Source organism: Gymnoscopelus microlampas (assembly GCF_963454915.1).
Source record: "Gymnoscopelus microlampas genome assembly, chromosome: 23".
Lineage (NCBI taxonomy): Eukaryota > Metazoa > Chordata > Actinopteri > Myctophiformes > Myctophidae > Gymnoscopelus > Gymnoscopelus microlampas.
Window position 1 is genome coordinate 14,384,003 of NC_139960.1, and position 25,109 is coordinate 14,409,111.

The 25,109-nt window shown below is 46.8% G+C and overlaps 1 protein-coding gene across 2 annotated transcripts in view; it reads right to left on the reverse strand.

The window, feature by feature from the left end:
* kdm5a (lysine demethylase 5A) overlaps positions 1–25,109 on the reverse strand; it is a 131,321-nt gene that overhangs the window by 99,414 nt on the left and 6,798 nt on the right. For both annotated transcript variants that reach the window (XR_014600244.1, XM_084050273.1), the window contains exons 5-24: positions 24,646–24,846; positions 23,633–23,711; positions 23,385–23,476; positions 22,560–22,718; positions 21,226–21,345; positions 20,221–20,379; positions 14,013–14,194; positions 13,401–13,563; positions 11,005–11,124; positions 10,517–10,711; positions 9,959–10,140; positions 8,162–8,286; positions 7,801–7,951; positions 7,433–7,556; positions 6,456–6,632; positions 5,414–5,592; positions 4,039–4,177; positions 2,081–2,260; positions 641–1,225; positions 181–339 (exon numbers count right to left, since the gene is read on the reverse strand). Coding sequence is in view for 1 of the 2 variants with exons in the window: in XM_084050273.1 (XP_083906399.1) it covers positions 181–339; positions 641–1,225; positions 2,081–2,260; positions 4,039–4,177; positions 5,414–5,592; positions 6,456–6,632; positions 7,433–7,556; positions 7,801–7,951; positions 8,162–8,286; positions 9,959–10,140; positions 10,517–10,711; positions 11,005–11,124; positions 13,401–13,563; positions 14,013–14,194; positions 20,221–20,379; positions 21,226–21,345; positions 22,560–22,718; positions 23,385–23,476; positions 23,633–23,711; positions 24,646–24,846 (3,471 nt within the window). In the remaining variant the exon portion in view is untranslated. The remainder of the gene's footprint in view (positions 1–180; positions 340–640; positions 1,226–2,080; positions 2,261–4,038; positions 4,178–5,413; positions 5,593–6,455; positions 6,633–7,432; positions 7,557–7,800; positions 7,952–8,161; positions 8,287–9,958; positions 10,141–10,516; positions 10,712–11,004; positions 11,125–13,400; positions 13,564–14,012; positions 14,195–20,220; positions 20,380–21,225; positions 21,346–22,559; positions 22,719–23,384; positions 23,477–23,632; positions 23,712–24,645; positions 24,847–25,109) is intronic.

Sequence of the window (25,109 nt, forward strand, 5' to 3'; positions counted from 1 at the left end):
GCACATAGCTAGTAGCTACCTAAATGAAATGCTAAGTTTGGAAACTGTAAATATTCAGAAACAATGTGTAGCCTATTGAGAAATGTATGACAACAGGGAAAAAAAACCTGATCAATGCGCACAAGTGATAAGTGAATATGCAATATGGAATATTGAATATGAGATATGTCCCAGCAGTACCTGTAGGTCAGGGTTGGCGGCGGCTTTCTGAAGCTCTGCGTTGATGATTTTTTCCGTCTTCTCCCTGGCGGCCTGCTCCACCATGCGCTGGCTGAGAACAGACAGCTTGGCCAGGGCCGAGGACAGCTCGTCTGTGGCCAGGGCCTGACGCGCTCGGTCCTGGGAGGGACAGGACAGACAGGAGAGCGGATGAGTAATTACTAGGCAGTGGTGGAAAAAGTATTCACATTTTTTACTTAAGTAAAAGTATCAATACTGGAATGTAGAAATACTCTGTTGCAAGTAAAAGTCTGCAATTAAAAATGTGTATAAAGCTTGTATATCTGCTATTGTTGAATAGCCAACAAAATCTAAAATGACAGATATACATTATTTAATGCTAATTCCTGCTCCTGTTGTCGATAGGCCTGCTTTTCGTTTTTGTAAAAATTGTGATCTGGGAATTGTGTTGTTTTTTTACCTGCCAGCCCATGGCCCTCTCCGTCAGACACTGGAGAGCCTCTCCTTCAGGCAGCCTAACCGGGAGCTTCTGCAGAGACACCAGCAGCGACAGGATGGTCTCCAGCCGCGGCCGCCTCGACCGCTGGCACAGCGGGCACAGGAACTTGGACTCCTTGCCGTTGCTCTGCCAGCCGGTGCCGCCGGGCTTCCGCTGCTGGCCCGCCGTCTTGGGCAGCGGCACGCAGGCTCCGTGGAACCAGTCCTTGCACAGCTCGCACTGCAGCATGAGGCCGCTCGCCGTCTTGCGACACAGGCAGAACTTGACCTCCTCGATGCGGTCCGCCATGGCCATCTTGGCCAGGTTGGCGGCGCGCAGCGTGTGGATGGCCTCTACCTCCTTGTGCTCCTTGGCCTTGAAGGCCGCCACCACCACGGCCGGCTCGCGCACCTCGTCCGCGCCCCCCTCCTCGCCGTCGCCGCAGGGGCCGCCGTCTGGGTCGTACCCGCCGCCGCCGCCGCGCTCCTTCTCCATCAGCTCCTTGACTCGCTTGCGCTTGCTCTTGCTGTTGCCGTAGACGCCGATGTCTGCGCGCGGGCTCAGCACCTTGGGAGAGAGACAGAGGTATTTACGGTGTAGGTTTGCGAAAGGGGGGACAATCCAAGGAAGGATTTTAACCCTTTAACCCATTAAGACTTGAGGCCGATGAAAAAAATGTTTTTAAATCCTAACGCTTTAAAAAAAGACATATATATTCAAAGATTAGCAGATATACAAGCTCATATGAGCTTGTATATCTGCTATTTAAAAAAAAAATCTTGAACATTTGTGCAAATCTTTGAATATATATATTTTTAAAGCAAACATTTGTAACACAAATCTTTGCTTCTGGGGGGTCCCTGGAACAAAACATTTTAAGATGGAGCACAGATCGGAGTTACAAATGTTCGCTTTAAAACATATATAATATATACATATTCAAAGATTTATACACATTTACAAGATTTAAAATAAATAAAATCATCTACAAGCTAAATAAAAGCTCATCTACAAGCTAAATAAAAGATCTACAAGCTCGTAGCGCGGCACTCTGTGCTGCACTATGAGCTTGTAGATCTGCTAATTTTGACAAGCCAAAGAAATCTTAAAATGACACATGCGTTCCCGGTCTTAATGGGTTAAAAGCATCTGCGATAAGTTATTAGATATCGGATACCCCCCATCCACTGTAACTTGAAACCAGTCATGTTAAGTACCCTACTGTATATACTTTGTTGTACGATGCAGAGCAAAAATAGGCAATACACAACTGTGAGCTTGTAGATTAGCTATTTTTGAAAATAAAATGAACATTTTCTTCTATGACCCAAAATAGGGAAGCCAGGTTGAAAATGTATGTTTACACATCACAACACAGTGTTGAACGGTCTCCTAAAGTCCTACACTACGTGCGGTTCCCACCTGCAGAAGGGTGTAGGTGGAGTTCTTCTTGAGAAAGGTGCGGGCTGTCCTCTCCCTCCAGGCTCTGGCCGAGGTGACCTGGGACTCCACCTGGGCCAGGGGGTCTAGGCGTACGGGGATGGATCGGCCCCTGGCGAGCAGGCTCTCCAGCTGGTCCAGGTATGCATAGCTACTGCCGTTCTGGAAAGGAAGTTAAGAGCAGGGTTGCAAAAAAACATACCATCCACCAGGCAAATAATCACAAATTACTCTAACGTAGTATACGATATACACGATGCCTGGTTAATTTTGGGCTTCATAAGAGAATTATATTTCTATATATTTTATTCTAATGACTGAAAGTGCTTCATTTGTATATGTACAAATGTATACTTTCAATGAATGTCTATATACTGCAGTCCTTGCTATACAGATTCAAAAACACATTAGGTAATTTTTCAATCGTGGCCCAGTCCGACATCTCTTTGTAGTAACATACAGGTAGCCACCAGATGGCATTCACTTCCACATTGAAGCCATGGATCCTGAGATCCATGATGATTAGAGAAGCTGCTTCAGAATATCTCTGTTTGATGCAGTGAAAAGCCACCAACAGATACTTTTCTTTCCAGAGTTAATGCTACGTTTTTAATGGCAAATACATATGCATTTAAGCACTTAACCTACTTAAACCTATTTGTCTAAAGAGATGCCAAATGTCACAAGTCTCACCACAACTACAGAGCAAATCCATAAAGTGTATGACAGATGCAGGTGCACAGAGCCATGTTGCTCCAAGTAAATATGACTATAATAAATGACTACCGTTGTATCTTCCTGTCTATATCATAACTGACAGGACGGTACTGTAGGTTGCACTCCTGTGTCACTTTAGATTTCTTTGGCTATTCAAAAATAGCAGATATACAAGCTCATAGCGCGGCACCGAGTGCCGCGCTATGAGCTTGTAGATCTGCTATTTTTGAAAAATCTTGGGAAAAAAATGTTTTTTTCCAAAAACTGTTAGGATTTTGATTTTTTTAAAGAATCGCCTCAAGTCTAAATGGGTTAACCCCCAATCCAACCCTCGATGTTCAGTGGCAAGCAGGGAGGCATTGGGTCCCATTTTTATAGTCTTTGGTGTGACCCGGCCGGGGAATCGAACCTCGACCTCCCAATCTCAGGGCGAACACTCTAACCACAAGGCCACTGAGCTGGTCTCAACGTACAAGGGTGTCGCTCAAAAGTAGGGAAAATAGCAGATCTACAAGCTCACAATTCAACGCCTTGTGACTCGTGAGCTTGTAGAGCGGCTATTTTCACTATTTCAATAGATTTTTTAAAATATGAATAATAAGGAACAGGCTTTGACATATGAGGTTTTCACCCGACAGCGACGATAACATAAAACGTGGTATGCACCGTTACCTTGTGTGAAACACAGATCTTCGTTGAGATTTTGTTTTGTAAATGGGAAGATATAATGGGGGTTTGGCATTAGAACCGTTCGGAACTAATAGGCTCTATGCACAGCAGCCATATTGGGAATGAATTGGGCCCCTTCCTTACTTCCTTTACAGGTGTTACCAATAATACTAATTAAGGCTCTGTTCCATTTAGTGTGGCATAGTGGTTGTCTTATTTTCAAGGACCCCCATAACTCTGAGAGTGTACAAATGGAACCAAATGGACCCGTAACACCCACCATAAGGGGCCATTTGGGAACCAAAATGGAGTGTTTCTAGTGAGCCAACATGCACAATATCAGAACCCTGACCAGAATGGAACAGAGCCTTCACTAGTATCATTGGTAACACCTGTGAAGGAAGTAAGAAGAGGCCCAATTTCTTTCCAATATGGCTGCTGTGCATAGAGCCTATTCTGTCCAAACGTAACAACATGGCCGGGCCACTCTACAAAAACCATGTGTCCACACATTGAACACAGTGGCGTGAACATGTGCACATTTGCAGTAGTACCTGGATGGCCTCCACTTTGCCGGTCCACTCCTTGGCTTTGTGCAGGGCCTCTCGGAGGGCCAGGACATTGGGCAGGTAGGCCGGGATGTTCCTAGCCTCCAGCACGATGCTCTCCAGAGTCACCAGGCTGTGACGAGGCCTGTGGGGAAGGAAACACACCACGCAACGTGTCACGCCAATCGATAGCCCTGAGCTAGATGTCAGAATGAAGAGTTGAGGATGTCTGCCTGAAGCTTGATTCATATTTTGTTGTAAGACAGCATCACTTGCCGAAAATAGCAAATCTACCGTCAGGGCTCACAATAAATTAAACCATTGAGGCCTGATGTTCCGATTCTGCAAAATGTCTTCTGCATCCCAACTGTTTTTTGAAAAAAACTTATGTTGCTATGTCAATGGTTTTCAAACTTTCTTATGTCAAGGACTCCAAAATGTATATGTATTTGGCTGCGGACCCCCATCTCAAAATATTTAGTTCCAGGGACCCCCAGAAGCACAGATTTGAGTTACAAATGTTTGCTTTAAAAAAATATATATTCAAGTCTTTGAATATATATATTTTTGAAAGCAAACATTTGTAACTCAAATCTGTGCTTCTGGGGGTCCCTGGAACTAAATATTTTGACACGGTACACATTTTCTCGATTTCTCAAAAATAGCAGAGCTTGTATATCTGCTATTTTTGAATAGCCAAAGTGTAAAATAATGCTTTTTAGCTCAAATCTATAAATGACACAGATGCGTCGCAGGTCTAAAATGTGTTAAGCTTAACCCATTAAGACATGAGGCCGATCCTACAAATGCCTTCTAAATCCTGTGTTGCTATATCAGTGATGCTCAAACTTTTTCAGGTCAAGGACCCCCAAAATGATGTGTTTTTTTTTATCTCAACATATTTTGTACCAGGGACCCCAAGAAGCAAAGATTTGAGTTAAAAATGTTTGCTTTAAAAATATATATATTCAAAGATTTGAAGCTATGAGCTTGTATATCTGCTATTTTTGAATAGCCAAAGTATAAAATAATGGTTAAAGTGGTGCTTTCCCGGTTTTAATGGGTTAACTCATTGAGTGCCAAAATTGCCAGAATTATATAGAAATATGTTGTCCCAGTGCCAGAGTTTTTTTCAAAGTAAAAAAAAGTGCTTAGGAAGCGAGATACAGCCTTTTTCAGTTATATGTTAAACAAGGAGTGGATGGAGCTGCAAATCTTCAGATGATGATATCTTGGGTTCTGAACATGTTTTAAAAACTATTTTTTCAAAAACACGCCAAACACGTCATTGGCACCCAGTGCCATAGCGGTAAAAACACGTGAAACACGTTAATGGCACTCAATGAGTTAAGTGTCTGTGTGATGCCGTGTGTGATCTGACCTGGCCTGCAGACAGGCACGGGCTTTGTCCTCCCATCTCTCGGAGACGGTAAGGATCTCTTGGAGTTCCGCCATGGCTTTCTCTACGGCGTGGTGAGGCGCAAGGCCCACGCCAGAGTCTATCAGCCTCTTCATCAGCTCCAGGGTGACGCGGTGAGGCTCAGCCAGAGTAACACGAACCTAAGACGTGATCAGAATGTGAATATTTATTTACTAATTAGCTCTGTTCACTCCTACAGGTGCCAGAAAATGCAATGTTACATATTACATATGTAAGTGTGGCTTGCTGTTGTCAGTGCAGGGGGAAATTGTGGCCGAACCCATTATTCAGTTCAAATAGAGGGGAGGGAGAAAACATTCAGGGTTGCTTGTCTTTATTATGGGAAACAACGGAAACAGTCCAGCACAAGCAAACCTGAGACTCTTCTTCTTAAACTACAACTACTGTCATTACAGCACTGTCGATTGACACATACAGACTGCAGCGCAGTGTTGATTTCGTCGACTAAAACTATGAGGAAAAATGTTTGTCGACTACCTTTTTTCACTAACGAGATAAAAACGAAATAAAAACTAAGCTACGATGACTAAATATATTGACAATTTCGTCAACAAATAAAAACTAAAATAGGAGGGACGAGTGGAGAAGAGATCCAGTAGAACCAAAAGTCATTTTATGTTTGGTTGCACTCAGGTGTTGCGCTCTGAAAATAGCAGATCTACAAGCTCTACAAGCAACATGCTCTCTGCAACCAAGTGTAAAATCAGCCATTACGACGCCATCAAGGCACCGCCAAAATACATTTTAGTTGACTAAATCAACTGTAGATTTAGTCGACTATAATCTTAGGATATTTAGTAGACTAAAACTACACAAAAACGAAAACATTTCAGATGACTAAAATATGAATAAAAAACTAAATCAATTCGCTGTCATAATCAACACCGCTGCAGTGAATTCCCTATTGGTATTAATCAACATAAATCCAGCTCATCCTAACCACGTGTGACCGCCAGTTCCATCCAGATGGACGGAGCCCTACCTCGTCAAGCCAGCGGGCCTGCTGGAGCTCCTGCTTGAGGCGGGGAAGCTCGGGCAGCTCCACGTCCAGCCCACTACCAAGGTCCAACAGGGCCTGCAGCTTAGAGGAGTCTGGCATCTCGTCCGCCAGGGCCACCTGGGCCCTCTCATGGAAGTCTTCCACGTTCTCCAACAACTCCTGGATAAGAGGAGAGAGAGAGAGAGACAACTCAAATGTGTGACAGAGAGAGGAAGACGGTTCAGAAAAGAGAATACATAAAAAAAAGGGGTGGAAAAGAGGGAAGGGGATGGAGGGATGGGCAACAAACAAACTAAATCACTCCTATTGTTACCACACCAATGAGTTGCATTGCTAGCCAGCGGATGTGCGTAGCAAGTGGACTGAACATTTGACTGCGCTGCCCCTACTAATCGTTTACTAAATACCACTTTTTTTACACGTTTTATTGCAAAATGCAATTTTATTCTGAGAAAATGTCTTTTCGCAGAATAAAATTGCATTTTGACCCACAGCAGTCACAGCTTGTCATCATCTTCCTCGGGTGTCAAGATATCTTATTTCCACTAGTTACCTTCAGGCATTACTGCCGTTTTCAGAATTGTAATGCGGTGGCTGACGAGCAGGTAAATGTATGGGGAAGAAATACTTCCCTAACGTACATACACGAGCATGGCATCCAATGGCCATCAGAATGTTCACTGGAAATGTACATTCTATTCAGCTAAGTCAACAATGGTTTTCCCCATTTAAATTTCATGCGAGAAAGACATTTATTTTTGTTGTCTGAAATGAAACAATTTAGCTGAATCAACACGCACAAACCAATTTTGTGCGTGTGTGTGTGTGTGTGTGTGTGTGTGTGTGTGTGTGTGTGTGTGTGTGTGTGTGTGTGTGTGTGTGTGTGTGTGTGTGTGTGTGTGTGTGTGCGTGGGCACACGCGCGCACATGTGTTTGGGCATGGAAGAGATGGGACTTGCCTTGACTTGTCGAGCCTGGCCGATGATACAGGGCAGTCTGAAGAGCTGCTCCACGAAGGCCTTGAGCTCATCCACCGTCAGCTTACTGCGATTGCTCCGACTGCTCTCAGCACGCAGGCGACTACTGCACACATGCACAACGTACGCACACTCAGTGGACAGTACACCACTTACGAACTGGAGACTCAGACTCTAGTCATGTTACCATTCATCACATAGCTTTCCATGAGTTGAGCAAAATTGTTTAACATTTAGTCGTTGATGTGTGTTATGCCGAGATTTGTTTGTATACATGCTTGCGTTGGTAGGCATGTAAAGAGGTGTGTGTGTGTGTGTGTGTGTGTGTGTGTGTGTGTGTGTGTAGTGACCTGTGCCTCTGCTTGCGGCTGAGCAGCAGCTGGGCCACAGAGGAGCAGGTATCGGCTTCCTTCACCATCTCCCTGAGACGACGGAACAGAGAGTTCTCTGGGTACTTCCTGTCCTCAGCGTCTTCCAACGACACCTTCAGCTCGATCAGGTCTGACACACACACACACACACACACACACACAAAAGGAATAAACGTAAGACGTGAGACAGAACGGTGACAAAGGGTGAAGGGACTAAGTATGCAAAAGCAGGCAGAGAGTAACAATCTCTCCAATACTTTGCGCTGGTTGATGGGTAGAAAGATTTTATTCTGTAATATTAAGAAAAACAATTACTCATCATTTATGAATGGTTGCATACCTTTCTTGTTCTTCTGGTCTGCAGCCAGGGCCTCAGTGACTCTCTTGGCCCAGGTGTCGTAGGACTGGGCCCTCGTCTTGACTCCGTACAGCATGGACGGGAACTCCTCAAGGTCATATCGATACCTGGAAGACGTTACAGAAAGAAGGATTTTGAAGTTACGTGTAGGAGGAGGCGTGTGTTTATCTGTGCTTTCGCTAGGATCTACTGTAGGAATAAGCAGTGATAAGGGACAAGAATAAATGGGGAATCGGTAAAATATGTACAATTCTGTTAGATATGATCATAATGTTGTTGTAATTCAATACTATATACTGGGGTCCCACTTGTTCAGAATGAACGCTTCTGGTCAGTCTGCAGTACTCCATTCCAGAAGAGTATAATATGCATGGTAGTTCATGCTCCGTGTCCAGTGTGTTAGGGTTTTAATAATAATAATAATAATAACTAGAAAAAGTGCTCCTCGGAGCACAAGTCTCCGCCAGCAGACTTGTGTTGGGAATGTTGGGAATGTTCTAATTCTTATGTTCTAATTAGAACATGTTACTGTGTCATAGTAACATGACACAAGTGTCCTATCCGTGTCCTATCCGTCTGTTTTATCCAAACCTTAGTTGGATAAAACTGGTATCCCCACCTGGAGTTACTGTATAACTGTCTTATCCGTCCTGTCTGTATAAGTGTCCTATCCGTCCTGTCTGTATAAGTGTCCTATCCGTCCTGTCTGTATAAGTGTCCTATCCGTCCTGTGTATGTAAGTGTCCTATCCGTCCTGTCTGTGTAAGTGTCCTATCTGTCCTGTCTGTGTAAGTGTCCTATCCAATTGTTACAGTATCCGCCATTTCTCAGCCATTTCGTGATTATTCCCGTCTTACCTCACTTTGAAAGAGGCAAAGACTCTTTCAAAGTGACACATGTATTTATAGCCCGTTATATGTCACTAGCCAATCAGATCACACTATTTCACCGTATTGTCAAGTGTCACGTGAGGCTCGACCAATGTTTGCTTGGCTGACGGAAAGTGAAAACAAACTCTCCTGGCGGAGACAATAATGTAATCCCCACTCCTTTGGGGTATTGTTTGTTTGTCACTGTATATTTGCACATATTTGAAATTTGTCCACTGCATTCATTTACCCCTCCTAACTATTATGAGCAGTGAGTGCTATTAGTACAGTGGACACTTCCGACACTGGGGCAGGTGCATGAACCAGGAACCCTCCGTTTCCCAGACAGCCTCTCTAAGTGGTTACAGAAAAAACATCTGACAATTAGGGTGTTGTTCCCCTCTAGAATAAGCAGGTATTTGTGTCTGAAAAGGTCCATCTGTACAGATGGAACAAAAACATCAGATCGTTGTATGTAACATACGTATGCTCAGTTGGAATGTTCAGTGCAAAAACAAGTTGGTCTGGTTTCAAACAGGCAAGGCGCTGTAATAAATGTTTCCATGTGGCACAACAAGCAGTTATTATAATACCTCTTTTATAGCATTATTCTGAGCACAGACTAGAATAATAACACACAAAAGCAGGAAATGAGGTTAAGTGGTAAAGTGGTTAAAAAAAATAGTTTCTTATATTCTAATATATTCATAGGATATCAAAGACGGAGTCTAATAACAAGTGTGGGTTCCCGGTGGATCTCTGATGTCATGGTAATGACGTCAGCGTGCCCAAATTTGGGCAAGACTGATGGGTGAATTTTATTTTAATTCTCAAAATTCTAAGAATATTCACGAAAACTATCAAGGGATTATAGCTTCCTGCTCGGATATAATGACAGTGTAAATCTCACCGTAGACACTTGCTTCCCATTGGACAGTCACAGAGGTCTTTGGCGTGGTAGAGGCAGACCAGCCGGTCAGGGCTACAGGTGCAGGTGAGTGCGGACAGGAAGCAGGTGGTCTTACACTTGTGGCACTGCCGCTCATCGTCGGGGAACAGTTCAAACACCTCCTGCTCCGAGGACAACACCCCCTGCAACCAATGAGGAATAACATGGAGAAAATGTGATGCATTAGCTTTCATACAGTATGGATACGGTGACAACAGCCTGACAAAATAATAAATCAACCTAAAAACAAGCCATTGCTTAACACATTAAGACCTGGAACGCATCTGTGTCACTTTAAATTTCTTTGGCTATTCAAAAATAGCAGATATACAAGCTCATAGCGCGGCACCAAGTGCCGCGCTATGAGCTTGTATATCTGCTATTTTTGCCATTTTTGAAAAATCGTGAAAAAACATTTTTTCGATTTATTTTCAAAAGACTGTTAGGATTTAGAATGGGTTAACTATCGCCTGGCCTCCCAACATTAAGAATAAGAATACAAATAAGATATGCTCTCACCAGTTCCTGGACAGCCTGTCTGAGTCGTGTCTCCTCCTCCATGGTCTCTCCCATCTCCTTGAAGACGGCGGCGGCGAGCTCCACGTCCAGGCTCTCTGGGTCGGCAGCCATCTTGCACAGCAGCTCCTCATGGGAGAAGACGCAGTAGCGATGGAGACGCCGGTAGTGAGCCACACACTGCCGGCCCATGGGTAACTGGCCCCACACACACACACAAGATAAGGAAGTAAGAATACACAGTAAGTGTACATAGTAAAATCCAAAGTGTTGGTTTATCTATTTGCAACTCAGAGAATGTACAAATGTAACCGAATGGACCCGTCCATTTGCTTAAGTTTGAACACTGAGTTAAATTAACACTGTGGAACAAGTGTTTTCAATGGGAACTGAACGGGGCTGTCCAGAAATCCCTAAAACCTGTGAAGATAATAATGTAATCATTATCATGCTGCTGTTCCTTTGTGTTGCGTTCCTTTGTGTTGTCTCACCCAGTCCGCGGTGCAGAAGTTGACGGCCTCTGCGAAGTTGTATCCCTGGTTGAAGCCGCTGTGGTAAGCTCTGGGGAAGGTCACCACAAACTCTCCAGCACACTGGTTGGTCCTGTACACCTGTGGGGCGGAGGCAAAGGAACATATAGACATATGAGAAACGCCCCAAAAAGTGAAGTCAGAACGTTACTAAATGCCAAATTATACTTTGCGCGTCTGCGTAGCCACTAGGGCTATGTGACATAATGTATGTAACCGACTCGTGTTCACACAGACATCTGTGAGCCTCACAAATGTTGTGACTGCGAGTACTTTAAGCGTGTACAAGTATGCCGACTGCGCATGCATTAGAACAGAAACATGGACACTCCGTTTGAGGAGACGTTGTGTGAGGAGTAAGCCTGTTAGGACACTCCATACATACAGAAACTTAATCGAAATTGACGTTCGATACAGTGTGCCGAAATTACAAGCTGTATGTTACTCCTGCACATGTGTGCGCCGTGTCCAAGGTCCAAGGGTCCCACGTGCCTCAGCCGAGTTACAACATTTTTGTTCTGGAGGATAGAGGAGACCTAGCCTGGTAAAGCCCCTCCCTCCGGAAAATCTCATTTCCATTTGATTTCAGGAAGGAGTCTGAACTGAAGGCTTGACTGGGCGTTTCTAGCCCGTTCACCAAATGGACGAGCCTATCAGCGTTGTCCCTCATCGTTCATCGTTCTGCGAAAGTTGGCCAATCAGGTGGCGAGTTCGAGTGAGCCCGAATGGAACCGAGTGCAGCCTGAGTGCAGCCGACCAAAAACGAACGGCAGCCATCTTTTTTGACCGCAGTGTTGTCTACTCTCTTTTAAACTTCAAAACGCTCTCAAACTTCTATTTTGAGGCACGGAATTAGATATTGTTTGGATAGAATTTAGTTGTTTAACTTCATATATGTGGTCAATTAATCATGACAGAGCCTATTTAAAAATAAAAATTCAGAGAACCGGCAGGGGCGGGCAGTGAAACGCATGTATCCGAATAAGGCAACCTATTTTGGGCATGGCCGTCTCAAAAGTCCTGTTGCGTCACATTAGTCTGGAGGTGGTAAAAATGCACTGGCTGAAGGGGAACACAGCTGATTGGCTGAAGGGTTTGTCAGTCAACGGTATTACTCCCACCCAACTCCAGCCCACAGCCAAAGTGAATGAATGGGCGATCATGCCAGACTCACTCCTGAAATAAATTACAAATGAGATTTCCGGAGGGAGGGTTTACCAGGCTAGAGGAGACCCTCCCCCACCCCCCAGACACCGTTTGTTTACATCCGTGTACACACAGCGGCACCCGTGGGTCGCCATGGATCGTCAATATAAGGTAAAAAACACTGGCATGGGGACGAAAAACAATGTTTTAATAGTGGCAAATCGAAAGTCGAGTCGATGATTAGGCGTATTGTGACACGTCTGGTGAGGAGTTCCATCGTTACCCTTATCTGCTGTTAAAAACAACTCAATGCGCTTGGGGAAGAGATGAAAGCGTGTGCAGACAGAAGTATCGGCGAGACAGACTTGTGAAGCCCAAGAAAAAAACTCAAAAGGAAAAAGCGCCAATGCATTCCCACGATTCTATTCATGCTCAGCTAATTTGTACTAGTGTAGTGTAGTTTGCATGTGTGGAGCGCATGCCCGTCTGTATACAATAGGGGTGTGCCGATATATCGTCCCGCGATATATCGCGATACGTTTTCGCGACGATATGTATCGTTTTGGAAAAAAAAAATATCGTTTTTGAAAAAAAAAATTTTTTTTTTTTTTTTTTTTTTTACAATCATAATAATCAGGCATGCAAACGGCCCCGAAGTGAAAAGAGTGACAACATGTTTTTTTTTCGGGTCAGGTGTCATACTATTTGGATTCAAAACGGCTATTGTAGCTGAAAAGCTACAAGTTTGCATGTCTGAATAATGCAAAAACAGAATTATTTGTTTGCATTTTCTTTTTTTCTCCTCCATATATTTTCATAATAAAAAAAGTGCGTATCGTATCGTATCGAAATCGTATCGAAGTTGTGAGCCAAATATCGTATCGTATCGTTTCGTGAAATTAGTGTATCGGCACACCCCTAGTATACAACAAATTATAGTATAATCAGAAGCATGTCCGTGAACCCTCACAGTTACAAGTCAAGAAAAATTTGGCCTTAAAGCGTGAAGAAGGTCTTTATTTTACTAAAATAGATAATACATCTATTCATAGAATCTCACCCTGGGATCAAAACATCACACCTGTTATGTAGCAACACATATCTCCTAAAACATACTTTGCGATGCCATCAAGGGAACCTGTCTTCCCAACTAGCTTCTTTCAAAAGTCTGGAGGACAATTCAGACGGGTGCATGCATGGCCTATACGTACAGGGACTCCGTGCTCCATGAGGACATTGGGGTTCATGATGGTAACCAGCTGGTGAAGGAGGTCCGGCTGTGAGTCAAACAGCTCCGGCGCCAACTTCTTCATGACGGCCTCCAGCTGTTCGGCCGCCGAGGCTGGAATGCCGTACCACGTTTTTGGCTCGCCCCTGGACATGATCAAAATATAAGTGAAGATTGCAAGAACACTTATTTTATGTAAAACCATAAGTAACAATGCAAATAAAAAATAATTTGATGGATAAATGCAGTAGCTGTCTCCCGATGGAGACGATTGGAATTGTCAGTTTGTCACGTCTAAAGGTTAGCCGTCCTGGTACATTACATTACATTACAGTCATTTAGCAGACGCTTTTATCCAAATCGACTTACAATAAGTGCGTTCAACATAGGTAGGGAACGACAACTACTAATCACCAGAAGTCTTAAGTGCATTTTCTGCAAAAACAAGCAACCAAGAGTATACCTAGCGCTAAGGTAAAAGTGCAATATATCAGCTACCTATTTCCTTAAACAGATGAGACAAAATAGCAAAATCAAATGAGCATGAGCTAAAACAAATAAGTGTATCGACTGGTATATACAGTATATCTCTCACCAGTGCAGGAAGTTGATTGAGTAGCTCCAGTGATCCTCGATGTGCCAGCAGAAAGAGGAGAAACACATGCCCACGTAGAGCCATGGCACCTTCATCCCAGAGATGTCCACGTTGATGTGAGTCAGGACGGACTGCTCCAACACTGGCATGTTGTTCAGGTTCCAGCCTGAGTTGGCATACTCCTTCAGGCGGAGGCCAGACAAAAGTACAGGTCAGGTTTCCAGGAGAAAAAGCCACCATTACATGGGTATGGGTTCTTGTCTGCCTGAACTGTTTTCAAAATACTGTTGGTTTATGAAGCATTGAATGGTTTAGCGAGATCTCTCAGGTCGTCTCGGACAGGTCTGCTTTCCGTTCCCCAGAATCAGACTAAAATGTTTTCAATTTTAGTTTTTAGTTTTATTAAACTATAATAACCTCGTTACACCCTCCCCACCATAAAATTAACCCATTAAGACCTGGAACGCATCTGTGTCACTTTAGATTTATTTGGCTATTCAAAAATAGCAGATCTGCTATTTTTGAAAAGTCTTGAAATTATTTTTTTCCCCGAATTCTTTCAAAAAACTGTTTTTAGAGGATTTACATAATTTAGAAAACATTTTCAAGAATCACCTCAGGTCTTAATGGGTTAATTTAAAAAATGTCATCAGGTCCACAAGAATTGTCATAAATATGTAGTGAGTTATTAATGATTAGGTGTTGTGGAGTCTCACTAGGGCGCCGCCCGACAGGTAAGCACCTCACCAGGGAGAAGCAGTGGGAGAGAGGCAGAGAGAGGCCAGACAGACAGCAGCGCAGCCTGGGACACGTCATAGAGGGGCGGTACCTACCTGTCCTCATCATGAATCAGCCCCAACTCCGCACACCTGCGCTGGCCAGTTAGGTGTGGCCCACAAACATTTAAAAGCGCAGCCACTCTGCCTCATTCTCCACTGGCTCTCCTGGTGACTGGACAGGTGCTTTCGGGCGGTGAGTGAGATCCCACATTAAATTCCCTACACCGTTAAATGACTTTGTGTGTGAATTTGAGAACTAAAAGAATGTCTCTTTTATTTTCATAGGCAACCTGATGGATCGAGCTTTAAACACCAAATGTGAATGTGAATGGAAAATGTCCCCAGACCTGGGAGGAATTTATGTTGTTTCCCCTATTATGATTTAAGTTTGCCAAATAACGTAATAACAAGAGCTCTCTGAGCTAAGAGGTTGAATAAAAACCCTTCATTGGGCTTGTACCCTGCCTATCTGTGTCTTGGCCTTGATCAGTGTCCCACATATGGTGGAGAATACGGGTAACACTGATCTACGTCAAGAAGCCACAGCATGGAGCACTCTACCGCTTTAACTGCGCTCCTGAAAAGCCAAACTGACTTACAGGCAGCGGTACAAAAATTAATCGACCGCATCTCCAGAGATGTTTCTACGACTCGCGCACCGCGGGAGGTGCTCACTAAATTGTCACCAGACGACGACATAGAAGCTTATCTTGAGGTATTCGAGCGGACCGCAGCCAGGGAGAGATGGCCGGCAGCAGAGTGGGCCTCGCTCCTGGCGCCTTTCCTGACGGGCGAATCACAGCGGGTTTGTCGCGACCTGACCATGGCAGATGCCAGAGACTATCGTAAGCTAAAAGAAGCGATATTGGCCAGCCAGGGCTACAGCCTGCCCGCCCGGGCGCAGCGGTTCCACCACTGGGCCTACCAGCCGGCCCAGCCACCTCGGCCCCAAATAGCGAGCCTGTTACGCACCACGCACAGCTGGCTGACGAGTGGAGGAGAGCCACCCATAATCGACCGAATCGTCATTGACAGATGCATCCGATCCTTGCCGCCCGACGCACGCCGCTACGCCTCGCAGGTGAGCCCAACCTCACTGGAGGCCCTCGTAGCTCTGTTGGAAAATCACCAAGTCAGCGTTGAGATGATGAGGTCCACGCGCGCTGACGCACCCAAGACGGCGCCAGACGAAAAACCCAGCCGTGACCGCCGGAGGGCCCAGCCGCCACCGCCGTCCACCAACCGCACCGACGCGGCCGTCGCCGAGGGCCCCGGCCGGGGCGCCCAGCAGAGACGCTGCTATGTATGTGGCCAAGCCGACCACATTTCCTGGTCCTGCCCCGACCGAGACCGCGACGTGTCAATGGGGACCGCCGCCAGCTCCGACCCGGCTCGCCCCTGCCTGCACACCGGTACTGGACCTCGACGCCACGCCCGACTGCCGGTGAAGATAGACGGCGCTGACGCCCACGCGCTCCTCGACTCGGGCAGCGCCGTCACCCTGGTCCGCGCCGACCTGGCAGGCCGCCTCTCCACCGCCACCGTGCCCGTGTCGTGTGTACACGGCGACGTCCGCCACTACCCGGTGACGCAGCTGCGGGTCCAGACACCACGGGGAGACGCCGTGGTGCCAGCGGGGGTGGTGCCGAACCTCCCCGTGCCGCTGTTGATCGGCGTGGACTGCGTCCTATTCGAGCGGTACTGGAAGCCCGGCCTGCAAAAGAAGCCGCCCCACCGACGACGCCGCCGCGCAGAGCGCAGCGGACCCCCAGCTCCACTACACGCCTGCCCGGCGTTTCGGCCCACCTCCCCCGGCTCCGAGAGCGGCGCCTCGCCAGAAGAGGCTCCAGGCGCCCCAGCAGCGGACGACGAGGAGGCGAGCGCAGGAGAAGAGGAGGTCCATTCTCCGCCAGGCCGCGCCGTCTCGACTGCGGCGAGCGACCCCGACCCGTTCGCCGAATTCCCCAGGCCCGAGTCGCCCGAAACCCCGAGGGGGGGGGAGTACGCCACCGCCCAGTGGTGCGATCCCACGCTGGAGATGGCGCGTCAGAGTGTCGCCGCCATTGATGGGAAGAAATGTGACGGGGTGAGTACACTAAAGCCCCCGTACTTTCTTGTTAAAAATGGACTATTGTATAGAGGAGTGATAGACGAGGGGGGGGAAACGTTAGAACAACTGCTTGTGCCTAAATCATATGTGTCACGAGTCCTGTACCTAGCACACACGCACCAGTTGGGTGCTCACCTGGGGGTGAAAAAGACACACGAGCGCATTCTAGCCCGCTTCTACTGGCCCGGTGTTAAGCGGGCCGTGGAAGATTTTTGCAAGGGCTGCCCGGAGTGTCAGAAGTCCGCCCCCCGACCCACGTTCCACAACCCACTGGTCCCGCTACCCATCATCAGCACGCCATTCTCACGTCTCGCCATGGACATCGTGGGCCCGCTGCCAAAGTCCGGCCGCGGACACCGCTACATTCTGGTAATTCTTGATTATGCCACTCGATATCCAGAGGCCATTCCCCTACGGACCGCCTCGGCCAAAGCCGTGGCCCACGAACTTATGATGATGTTTAGCCGGGTGGGGATAGCCGAGGAGGTCCTTACTGATCAAGGCACGTGTTTTATGTCGAGGGTTATGACGCTGCTGTACAAATGGCTAAAAGTGAAACGTATACGCACCTCTGTATATCACCCTCAGACTGACGGTCTCGTGGAGAGATTTAATCAGACACTAAAGAAAATGTTGAAAAAACTAACCACTGTTGATGGGAAAGACTGGGACCAGTTGATCCCTTTTGTACTGTTTGCCATCAGGGAAGTGCCGCAGGCGTCCACGGGGTTCTCCCCCTTCGAACTGGTGTACGGCAGGAGACCCCGTGGGTTGCTCGACATCGCCAAGGAGACCTGGGAGAGTCAACCCTCCCCCCACCGCAGCGTCGTGGACCACATTGAGCGCCTCCAGGCCAGGGCCAAGGCGATCTGGCCCCTGGTGCGTGAGCATATGGAGCAGGCGCAGCGGGACCAGGCGCGCACGTACAACCGGGGCGCCACTCTCCGTGAGCTCCAGGTGGGGGAGAAGGTGTTGGTCCTCGTTCCCAGCAGCGAGTGCAAATTCCTCGCCAAATGGCAAGGGCCGTATGAGGTGGTCGAGAAGATGGGGCCCGTCGACTATAAGGTGGCACAGCCCGGCCGGAGGAAGGGCCACCAGATATACCACATCAACATATTGAAGAAATGGAACGCCACGCCGCCGCTGTCCCTACCCGCCCTACTCGCCACGTCCGCCCCGCCGAGCCTGCCCCCGGTTCCCCTCGGAGAGGACCTCTCCCCCGCGCAGAGCCAGGACGTCAAGGAGCTGCTGGGACGGAGCCGAGACGTATTCTCCGACCTGCCTGGACGGACGAACGCCATACGGCATGACATACGCACCACGCCAGGGAAAGTGGTGCGCCAACGGCCCTACCGGATTCCCGAAGCTAGACGGGTGGCGATCAAAGAAGAGGTGGCCAAGATGTTGGAGCTCGGCGTCATCGAGGAGTCGTACAGCCCCTGGTCCAGCCCCATTGTTATCGTCCCCAAGCCAGACGGCTCCCTGCGGTTCTGCAACGATTTCAGGAAGCTGAATGACGTTTCCACGTTCGACGCCTATCCGATGCCGCGCGTCGATGAGCTCATCGAGCGCCTCGGCCCGGCCCGGTTCGTCAGCACCCTCGACCTGACCAAGGGGTACTGGCAGGTACCACTGACGGACCGGGCCAAAGCAAAGACGGCCTTCTCCACACCCGAGGGCCTCTACCAGTACACGGTGCTGCCGTTCGGCGTACACGGGGCCCCCGCCACGTTCCAGCGGCTCATGGACCGAATCCTGCGGCCGCACCGCGCCTACGCCGCAGCCTACCTGGACGACATCGTCGTACACAGCTGCGATTGGGGCCGACACCTACAGCACCTAGACGCAGTAATCGAGGCCCTCAGACGCGCCGGGCTGACCGCCAACGCCAAGAAGTGCCGTCTCGGGCTGACCGAGACCGACTACCTCGGCTACACGATTGGCCGGGGCTGTGTGAAGCCACAGACGCGCAAGGTGGAGCGCGTTCGGGACTGGCCCCGTCCCACTACGAAAAAACAAGTAAAGTCGTTTCTCGGACTAATATCATATTATCAGAAGTTTATTAACAATTACTCTACTGTTGCAGCCCCGCTGTATGAGTTAACCAGGCAGAAACTACCGCACCACGTAACCTGGACGGACGAAACGGAGACGGCGTTTCAGCGGCTGAAGAGCGCACTCTGTGAGGAGCCGGTGTTAAAGGCCCCCGACTTCAGCCAGCCGTTCCTCCTGCACACGGACGCGTCCGGCACCGGGCTTGGAGCGGTCCTCGCCCAGGTCATCGATGGCGAGGAACATCCAGTGACGTATGTGAGCAGGAAGCTGTTAGACCACGAGAAAAACTATGCAACAGTTGAAAAAGAGTGTTTGGCGGTGAAGTGGGCCATACACCACCTCCGCTACTATCTATGGGGACGCACTTTCACTCTCATTACAGATCACGCACCATTGAAGTGGATGGCGACAAACAAGGACAGGAACGCGAGGGTGACGCGCTGGTTCTTGGAACTCCAGGACTACAACTTTAGGGTGGAGCACCGGCCTGGAAAGGACATCCCGCACGCAGACGCCCTGTCCAGGATGTATGAGGAGGAAGGAAATGAAGCCCCGGCACAGGCGGTGGGCTTAGGGGGGGGATATGTGGAGTCTCACTAGGGCGCCGCCCGACAGGTAAGCACCTCACCAGGGAGAAGCAGTGGGAGAGAGGCAGAGAGAGGCCAGACAGACAGCAGCGCAGCCTGGGACACGTCATAGAGGGGCGGTACCTACCTGTCCTCATCATGAATCAGCCCCAACTCCGCACACCTGCGCTGGCCAGTTAGGTGTGGCCCACAAACATTTAAAAGCGCAGCCACTCTGCCTCATTCTCCACTGGCTCTCCTGGTGACTGGACAGGTGCTTTCGGGCGGTGAGTGAGATCCCACATTAAATTCCCTACACCGTTAAATGACTTTGTGTGTGAATTTGAGAACTAAAAGAATGTCTCTTTTATTTTCATAGGCAACCTGATGGATCGAGCTTTAAACACCAAATGTGAATGTGAATGGAAAATGTCCCCAGACCTGGGAGGAATTTATGTTGTTTCCCCTATTATGATTTAAGTTTGCCAAATAACGTAATAACAAGAGCTCTCTGAGCTAAGAGGTTGAATAAAAACCCTTCATTGGGCTTGTACCCTGCCTATCTGTGTCTTGGCCTTGATCAGTGTCCCACAGTGTGTTAAGAAATATATAACCCCAAAATGGGTGGTATGTTGCAACTTGCACCTGATCGGTAAGAGTAATTCTCTAGGAGATTTTTTTTTTTAAACTCCACTCACCTCCTCGTCCCCCAGCAGCCTCCTCTTGCCGTCGCGGACAGGGAAGCCGCTCCCCACATCCTTGGAGCTGATGTCGGCGCCGTACTCCACGATCACATCCTCTTCGATGCTGCTGACCAGACGCCAAAACTCCTTCTCCACCAGCTCTGTGGGAACCATCTGGGACAGGGAGGAAGACACGGATCAGCCAACGGAACACATCACGGCTTACTGAGAACGGTCTATCTGGACATGATTGTTTGCATATCGTTGCTGTCAGGGAGAAACCTTGTATCTCCATATTTCAACCTTTTGTTTTTTCTGTATATTAATGCCCTACTTTCTTCATCATCCAAGAGTGTCACACAAAAGTAGTCACAACGCGTCGCATTATGACACATGAGCTTTTAGATCTGCTATTCTCACTATTTCTGAACGTTTTTGAAAGTTTAACAACAGCTTGTGACTAAATAAGAACTGTAATGGATCGATTGGAACACAGGTTCTTTTTTCCCATTTCCTGAAAAGTGACAGTTTTGGCACAATGCGTCGCACAACGCGTTGTGAGCTTCTAGATCGGCTATCAGCGTATGATTAACTATATAGGGCTTAAAGGACGACTTCACCTATTTTCAGCCTATCTTCATATAATTGGTCCTCACTAATGGTCCTTATAAAATGGTACTATTTTTCTCTACCCATTGTTCTTGTACAATACAAATACAGAAAAACATTTAAATCTTGTTTGAGTTTTCTTTTCTTTTTTAAACCTGCCTAATCACGATGTCACTGTTATGCGGGTTTCTGAACTGTCCACAGCACTCCTATGAGACACAGACTGAGTAGAAAATAACGTAATGTACCATTTCATCATTGGTGAGGACCAAGGATAGGAGGATAGGTTGAAGATGGGTGAAGTTGTCCTTTAAGTGATTCATGTGCAAAGAGATGCAAATATGTGCAGTAGGGGAATGGTACAAGTGTTACTTAGATACTCTAATGCAGAGATTTGCAATATATACATACATGGACAGGCATGTTGAAGTAGTCGGACTTGAAGTGGTCAGCCATCTCTCCAAATGTCTGGAGGGTGTATTCCCTCACACCCTGTTCGAAGCCAAAAGCCTCTCTGGGTTTGCTGCACTCCTATAAAGAGTTAGGTACAAACACATACAGTAGTGCATGAGTCATCGCTATTAAGGTCTTTACACACCCGGGGGCGTGACGCATAAACCATACAAGAATTGCTGTCAAATATTTCTCATCAAAACTATTCATATTATAGTTAATGCCTCATTCATACAGGTTGATGCTTTTATTTGCATTGACAAATCGACCTCTTTCCGAATAATAACTTCCTCGCCACGCAATACTCGTAATATTGACGTTCGGTGTGCATGTACTCATAACAAAACCAACAGTTCACAAATATATATTTTGGGTGAATTACAATTACAATTTAGGCATTTAGCAGACACTCTTAACACATTCCCTGACATGGACAGAGATCTCCATCATTTCAGATCCACCCGTTCACCGCCAGACGTTGAAGAAGAATTAGAAGGAATCAACGGATATGACGTCATCCCAAAAAACATCACTTCCGTCCGCTCCAATGATAGGATTTGGAGAAAGACACTTCTAGCTCTGATTCTTTTTTTTGGGTGCAAACAACGCGCGATCGCTCCAAAAGGGCCGATCGCGGTAAAATAAATGTTGTTCCAGTGGATAGACCAGACCCTCCCCACCCCCGGACACTTTTTATTTACATACGCATGCACGTCGTGGCTTCTGCAGCGCTCCAAAGATCGTCAAAACAAGGTGAAAAACTGCAGCAGCAGCAAAATAATTAATTAAATAATACCTGGCAGTGAATGTGTTAATCCAGAGCGATTAACAGTAAGCATTGAAGAATTAATTGCACAGAAAAAACACCAGTGTATAACGATTTTTACACAGCTATTCAAAAAAAAAAACAGGGAAGACTAGATTTGTACCATGACAAACCAATACAAAATCTAAAGATTTGAAAAATACCGTTTTGCGCAAACTTCGAACTCCTACTGAACCTACATAAAGCTGTCCATAACTTTTATATCCTACCCAGTAGTGATGCGCGGGTCAGGTTTTTTCATAACCCGCCCCGCACGGGAGCCCAACACGTCTTGCAAAAATGAATATAAATCAGCGACCCAGCCCGTCCTATAACCGTCTATAACCCGTCCGCCCGCCCTGCGGGACCTGCGGGCTACGGGTCGGCCCTCGCATCACTACTACCCAGGACTCAAATCTGGGTCTCTCGCATGAGAGTTTGGTCTCTCAGTTTGGCTCAGGACGTCCACTGCATTCTGCACCCTTACCTCAGCCACACACTTGGGACACCGCCAGTCACCCTTGGGGATGTCCGGCAGAGGAGGGATGAGGCAGAAGGTGTGGTAGCTGTCGTCGCAGCCGTCGCACAGCAACAGGCGGTCCTCCTCGTCGCCACGCCCACACATCAGGCACAGGTACAGGTCAATCTGGTGACATTGACACGTGTGCAGAGAGAGAGTGGTTAAATGAGGGGTAACTGTCACTGATTGTAAACATTTGAACCCATTAAGACCTCGAAAGCATCTGTGGAGCCACTTTAACCATATTTTTTATGCTTTGGCTATTCAAAAATAGCAGATATACAAGCTCTTAGCACGGCTACGAGCTTGTAGATCTGCTATATTTGAAAAATCGTGAAGATTAGTGCAAATCTTTGAATATACACATATTTTTAAAGGGAACATTTTTAACTCAAATCTTTTCTCCTGGGGGGTCCCTGGAACAAGATATTTTGAGATGGGGGTCCGCCGCCAAATACATATCATTTTGGGGGTCCTTGACATGAAAGGGTTTTGTTCCAGGGACCCCCAGAAGCAAAGATTTAAAAGAGTTAAAAATGTAGTTTAAAAAAATATATATTAAAAGATTTGTACAAATTTGCATGAATAAAAGAAAATAGCAGATCTACAAGCTCGTAGCGCGGCACTCGGTGCCGTGCTATGAGCTTGTATATCTGCTATTTTTGAATAGCCAAAGTATAAAATAATGGTTATATAGGCTATAGCTAAAAATCTAAAATGGCACAGATGCGTTCCCGGATTGAATGGGTTAGTGCAACATGGATCAAGCCCAAAAAAGTTAGTGGCTCTTACAAAGTTGACCTTCAGGGTCTCCTTGCGTGAACGCATTTTGATGGCAAAGGCCTGGGCTTTGAGGTGACGTTGCTTCTTGTGGAATCCATCGTCTAGAAGAGAGAAACGTGTGGATGTTTAAGAGTGGAAAGGCAGACGGTATGTTCTGTATATCTGCATGGTGTCGTTAGTTACAAGGTTGCAAGCGGTCCAAACTCGACAGGTGTCTTAATTAAAGCAGAGGTAGAACTGGGATGCTCTTTTCTTACCGGCCGGTACGATCTCCAAGCCCACCATCTTGGGACTCGCACCGAAGAACTTCAGGCCTTTTGGCTCCTTGTTTTCCCGCTGGAGAGGAAAAAACAATGACAACAACATAAGATCATCATGACAGTGCTGGGGACCGCCCGCTCCTGCCTGCTAAAATGCCAAATATTAGAGGTCCCCCCCATGGCTGAAGCAGCTGGAAATCTAGCACAGACCAGAAGAGATGAGAGGGATTATTTGGCAAAACAAACTGAAGTGATACGGGAGTCTAGACCTCTTTTTCCCTCAGTCCCATGCACACATCCACAAGGAAATAAAAAATGAGACCCATCACATTTTTATCCAAGAATGGTAATAAGAAGAAACGGGTAAATATACATTATTACTCTCGTAAAATAGGAGCCTGGCATACTCTTCCATTATTTTATTTTTTTAAAAGAATTAATAGATGACACTATCTACCGGTCTAGTTGACTATTTAGTTTAGTTAAAATGACAGTTACATAGTGGTTAGATATGCTGTGTAGTAATCTAATAATTAAATGAACTGTTATACTGACTGTCTGTTATACTTTTCTGTCATTTACTTAAGCACCTCTTGTCCAGAGCCGGGTTATTATTGACAATAGGCCTGTTATTACATAATCGTCTAATCGCAATTATTTTTTGCATAATCGTTTCCATGTTTAAATACCAAAAATGTATAAAATTATTGAATCTGTCATTTCTTTGTATATTTAAGTTATTTGTCATATCTGCCCTGTGCATTTTTTGATTACGAAGCCTAAAAGGCAAACAGAAATGTGATTTTTATTCATATGTTCCAATGTTCAATGCCAAACACACATTTAAATCATTAATCACAATTCTTTGAGCGACAATTAATCGTCAACTTTGACAACGAAACCATTGGTAAAACAACAACATTCTATTTTGAGGCTATTCCATTCTGCCTGAATCCCCTGATCCAACCAATTTGTTCCACTTTTCGAAAAAACAAAATTTTGTCTCCTACCTCTGACCGAAGGCGACGGGAACGCCTCTCTGCTCGCGGTTGCTGCTCTTTGGCGTGTGGCGGCACGTCACAGAAGCCCTCCCTGTCGTTGTCCCTCTCCTTGTCTTCGTCCTCCTCCAGCTCGTCTTCCTCCACCGTGTCCTCCCCTACTCCCTCGTCGGGCTCCTCGTCGTCACACTCGTCGTACAGCCGCTGGATGCCCTGTGTGTGGGGGGGGGGAGGGGGGGGGTGGGAGAATCACGTTATCCGTCCAGGTGTTGGTCCATGGTGGTCCGGCATGAACCAAATCCACTACCAATGAACCCATTAAGACCGGGAACGCATCTGTGTCATTTCAGATTTCTTTGGCTATTCAAAAAAAATCGCAGCTATACAAGCTCATAGCGCGATGAGCTTGTAGATCAAAATATGCGTAAAACACTTAAAATGACACCTTTGTTAACCACTTCTTGAACCCCAACATC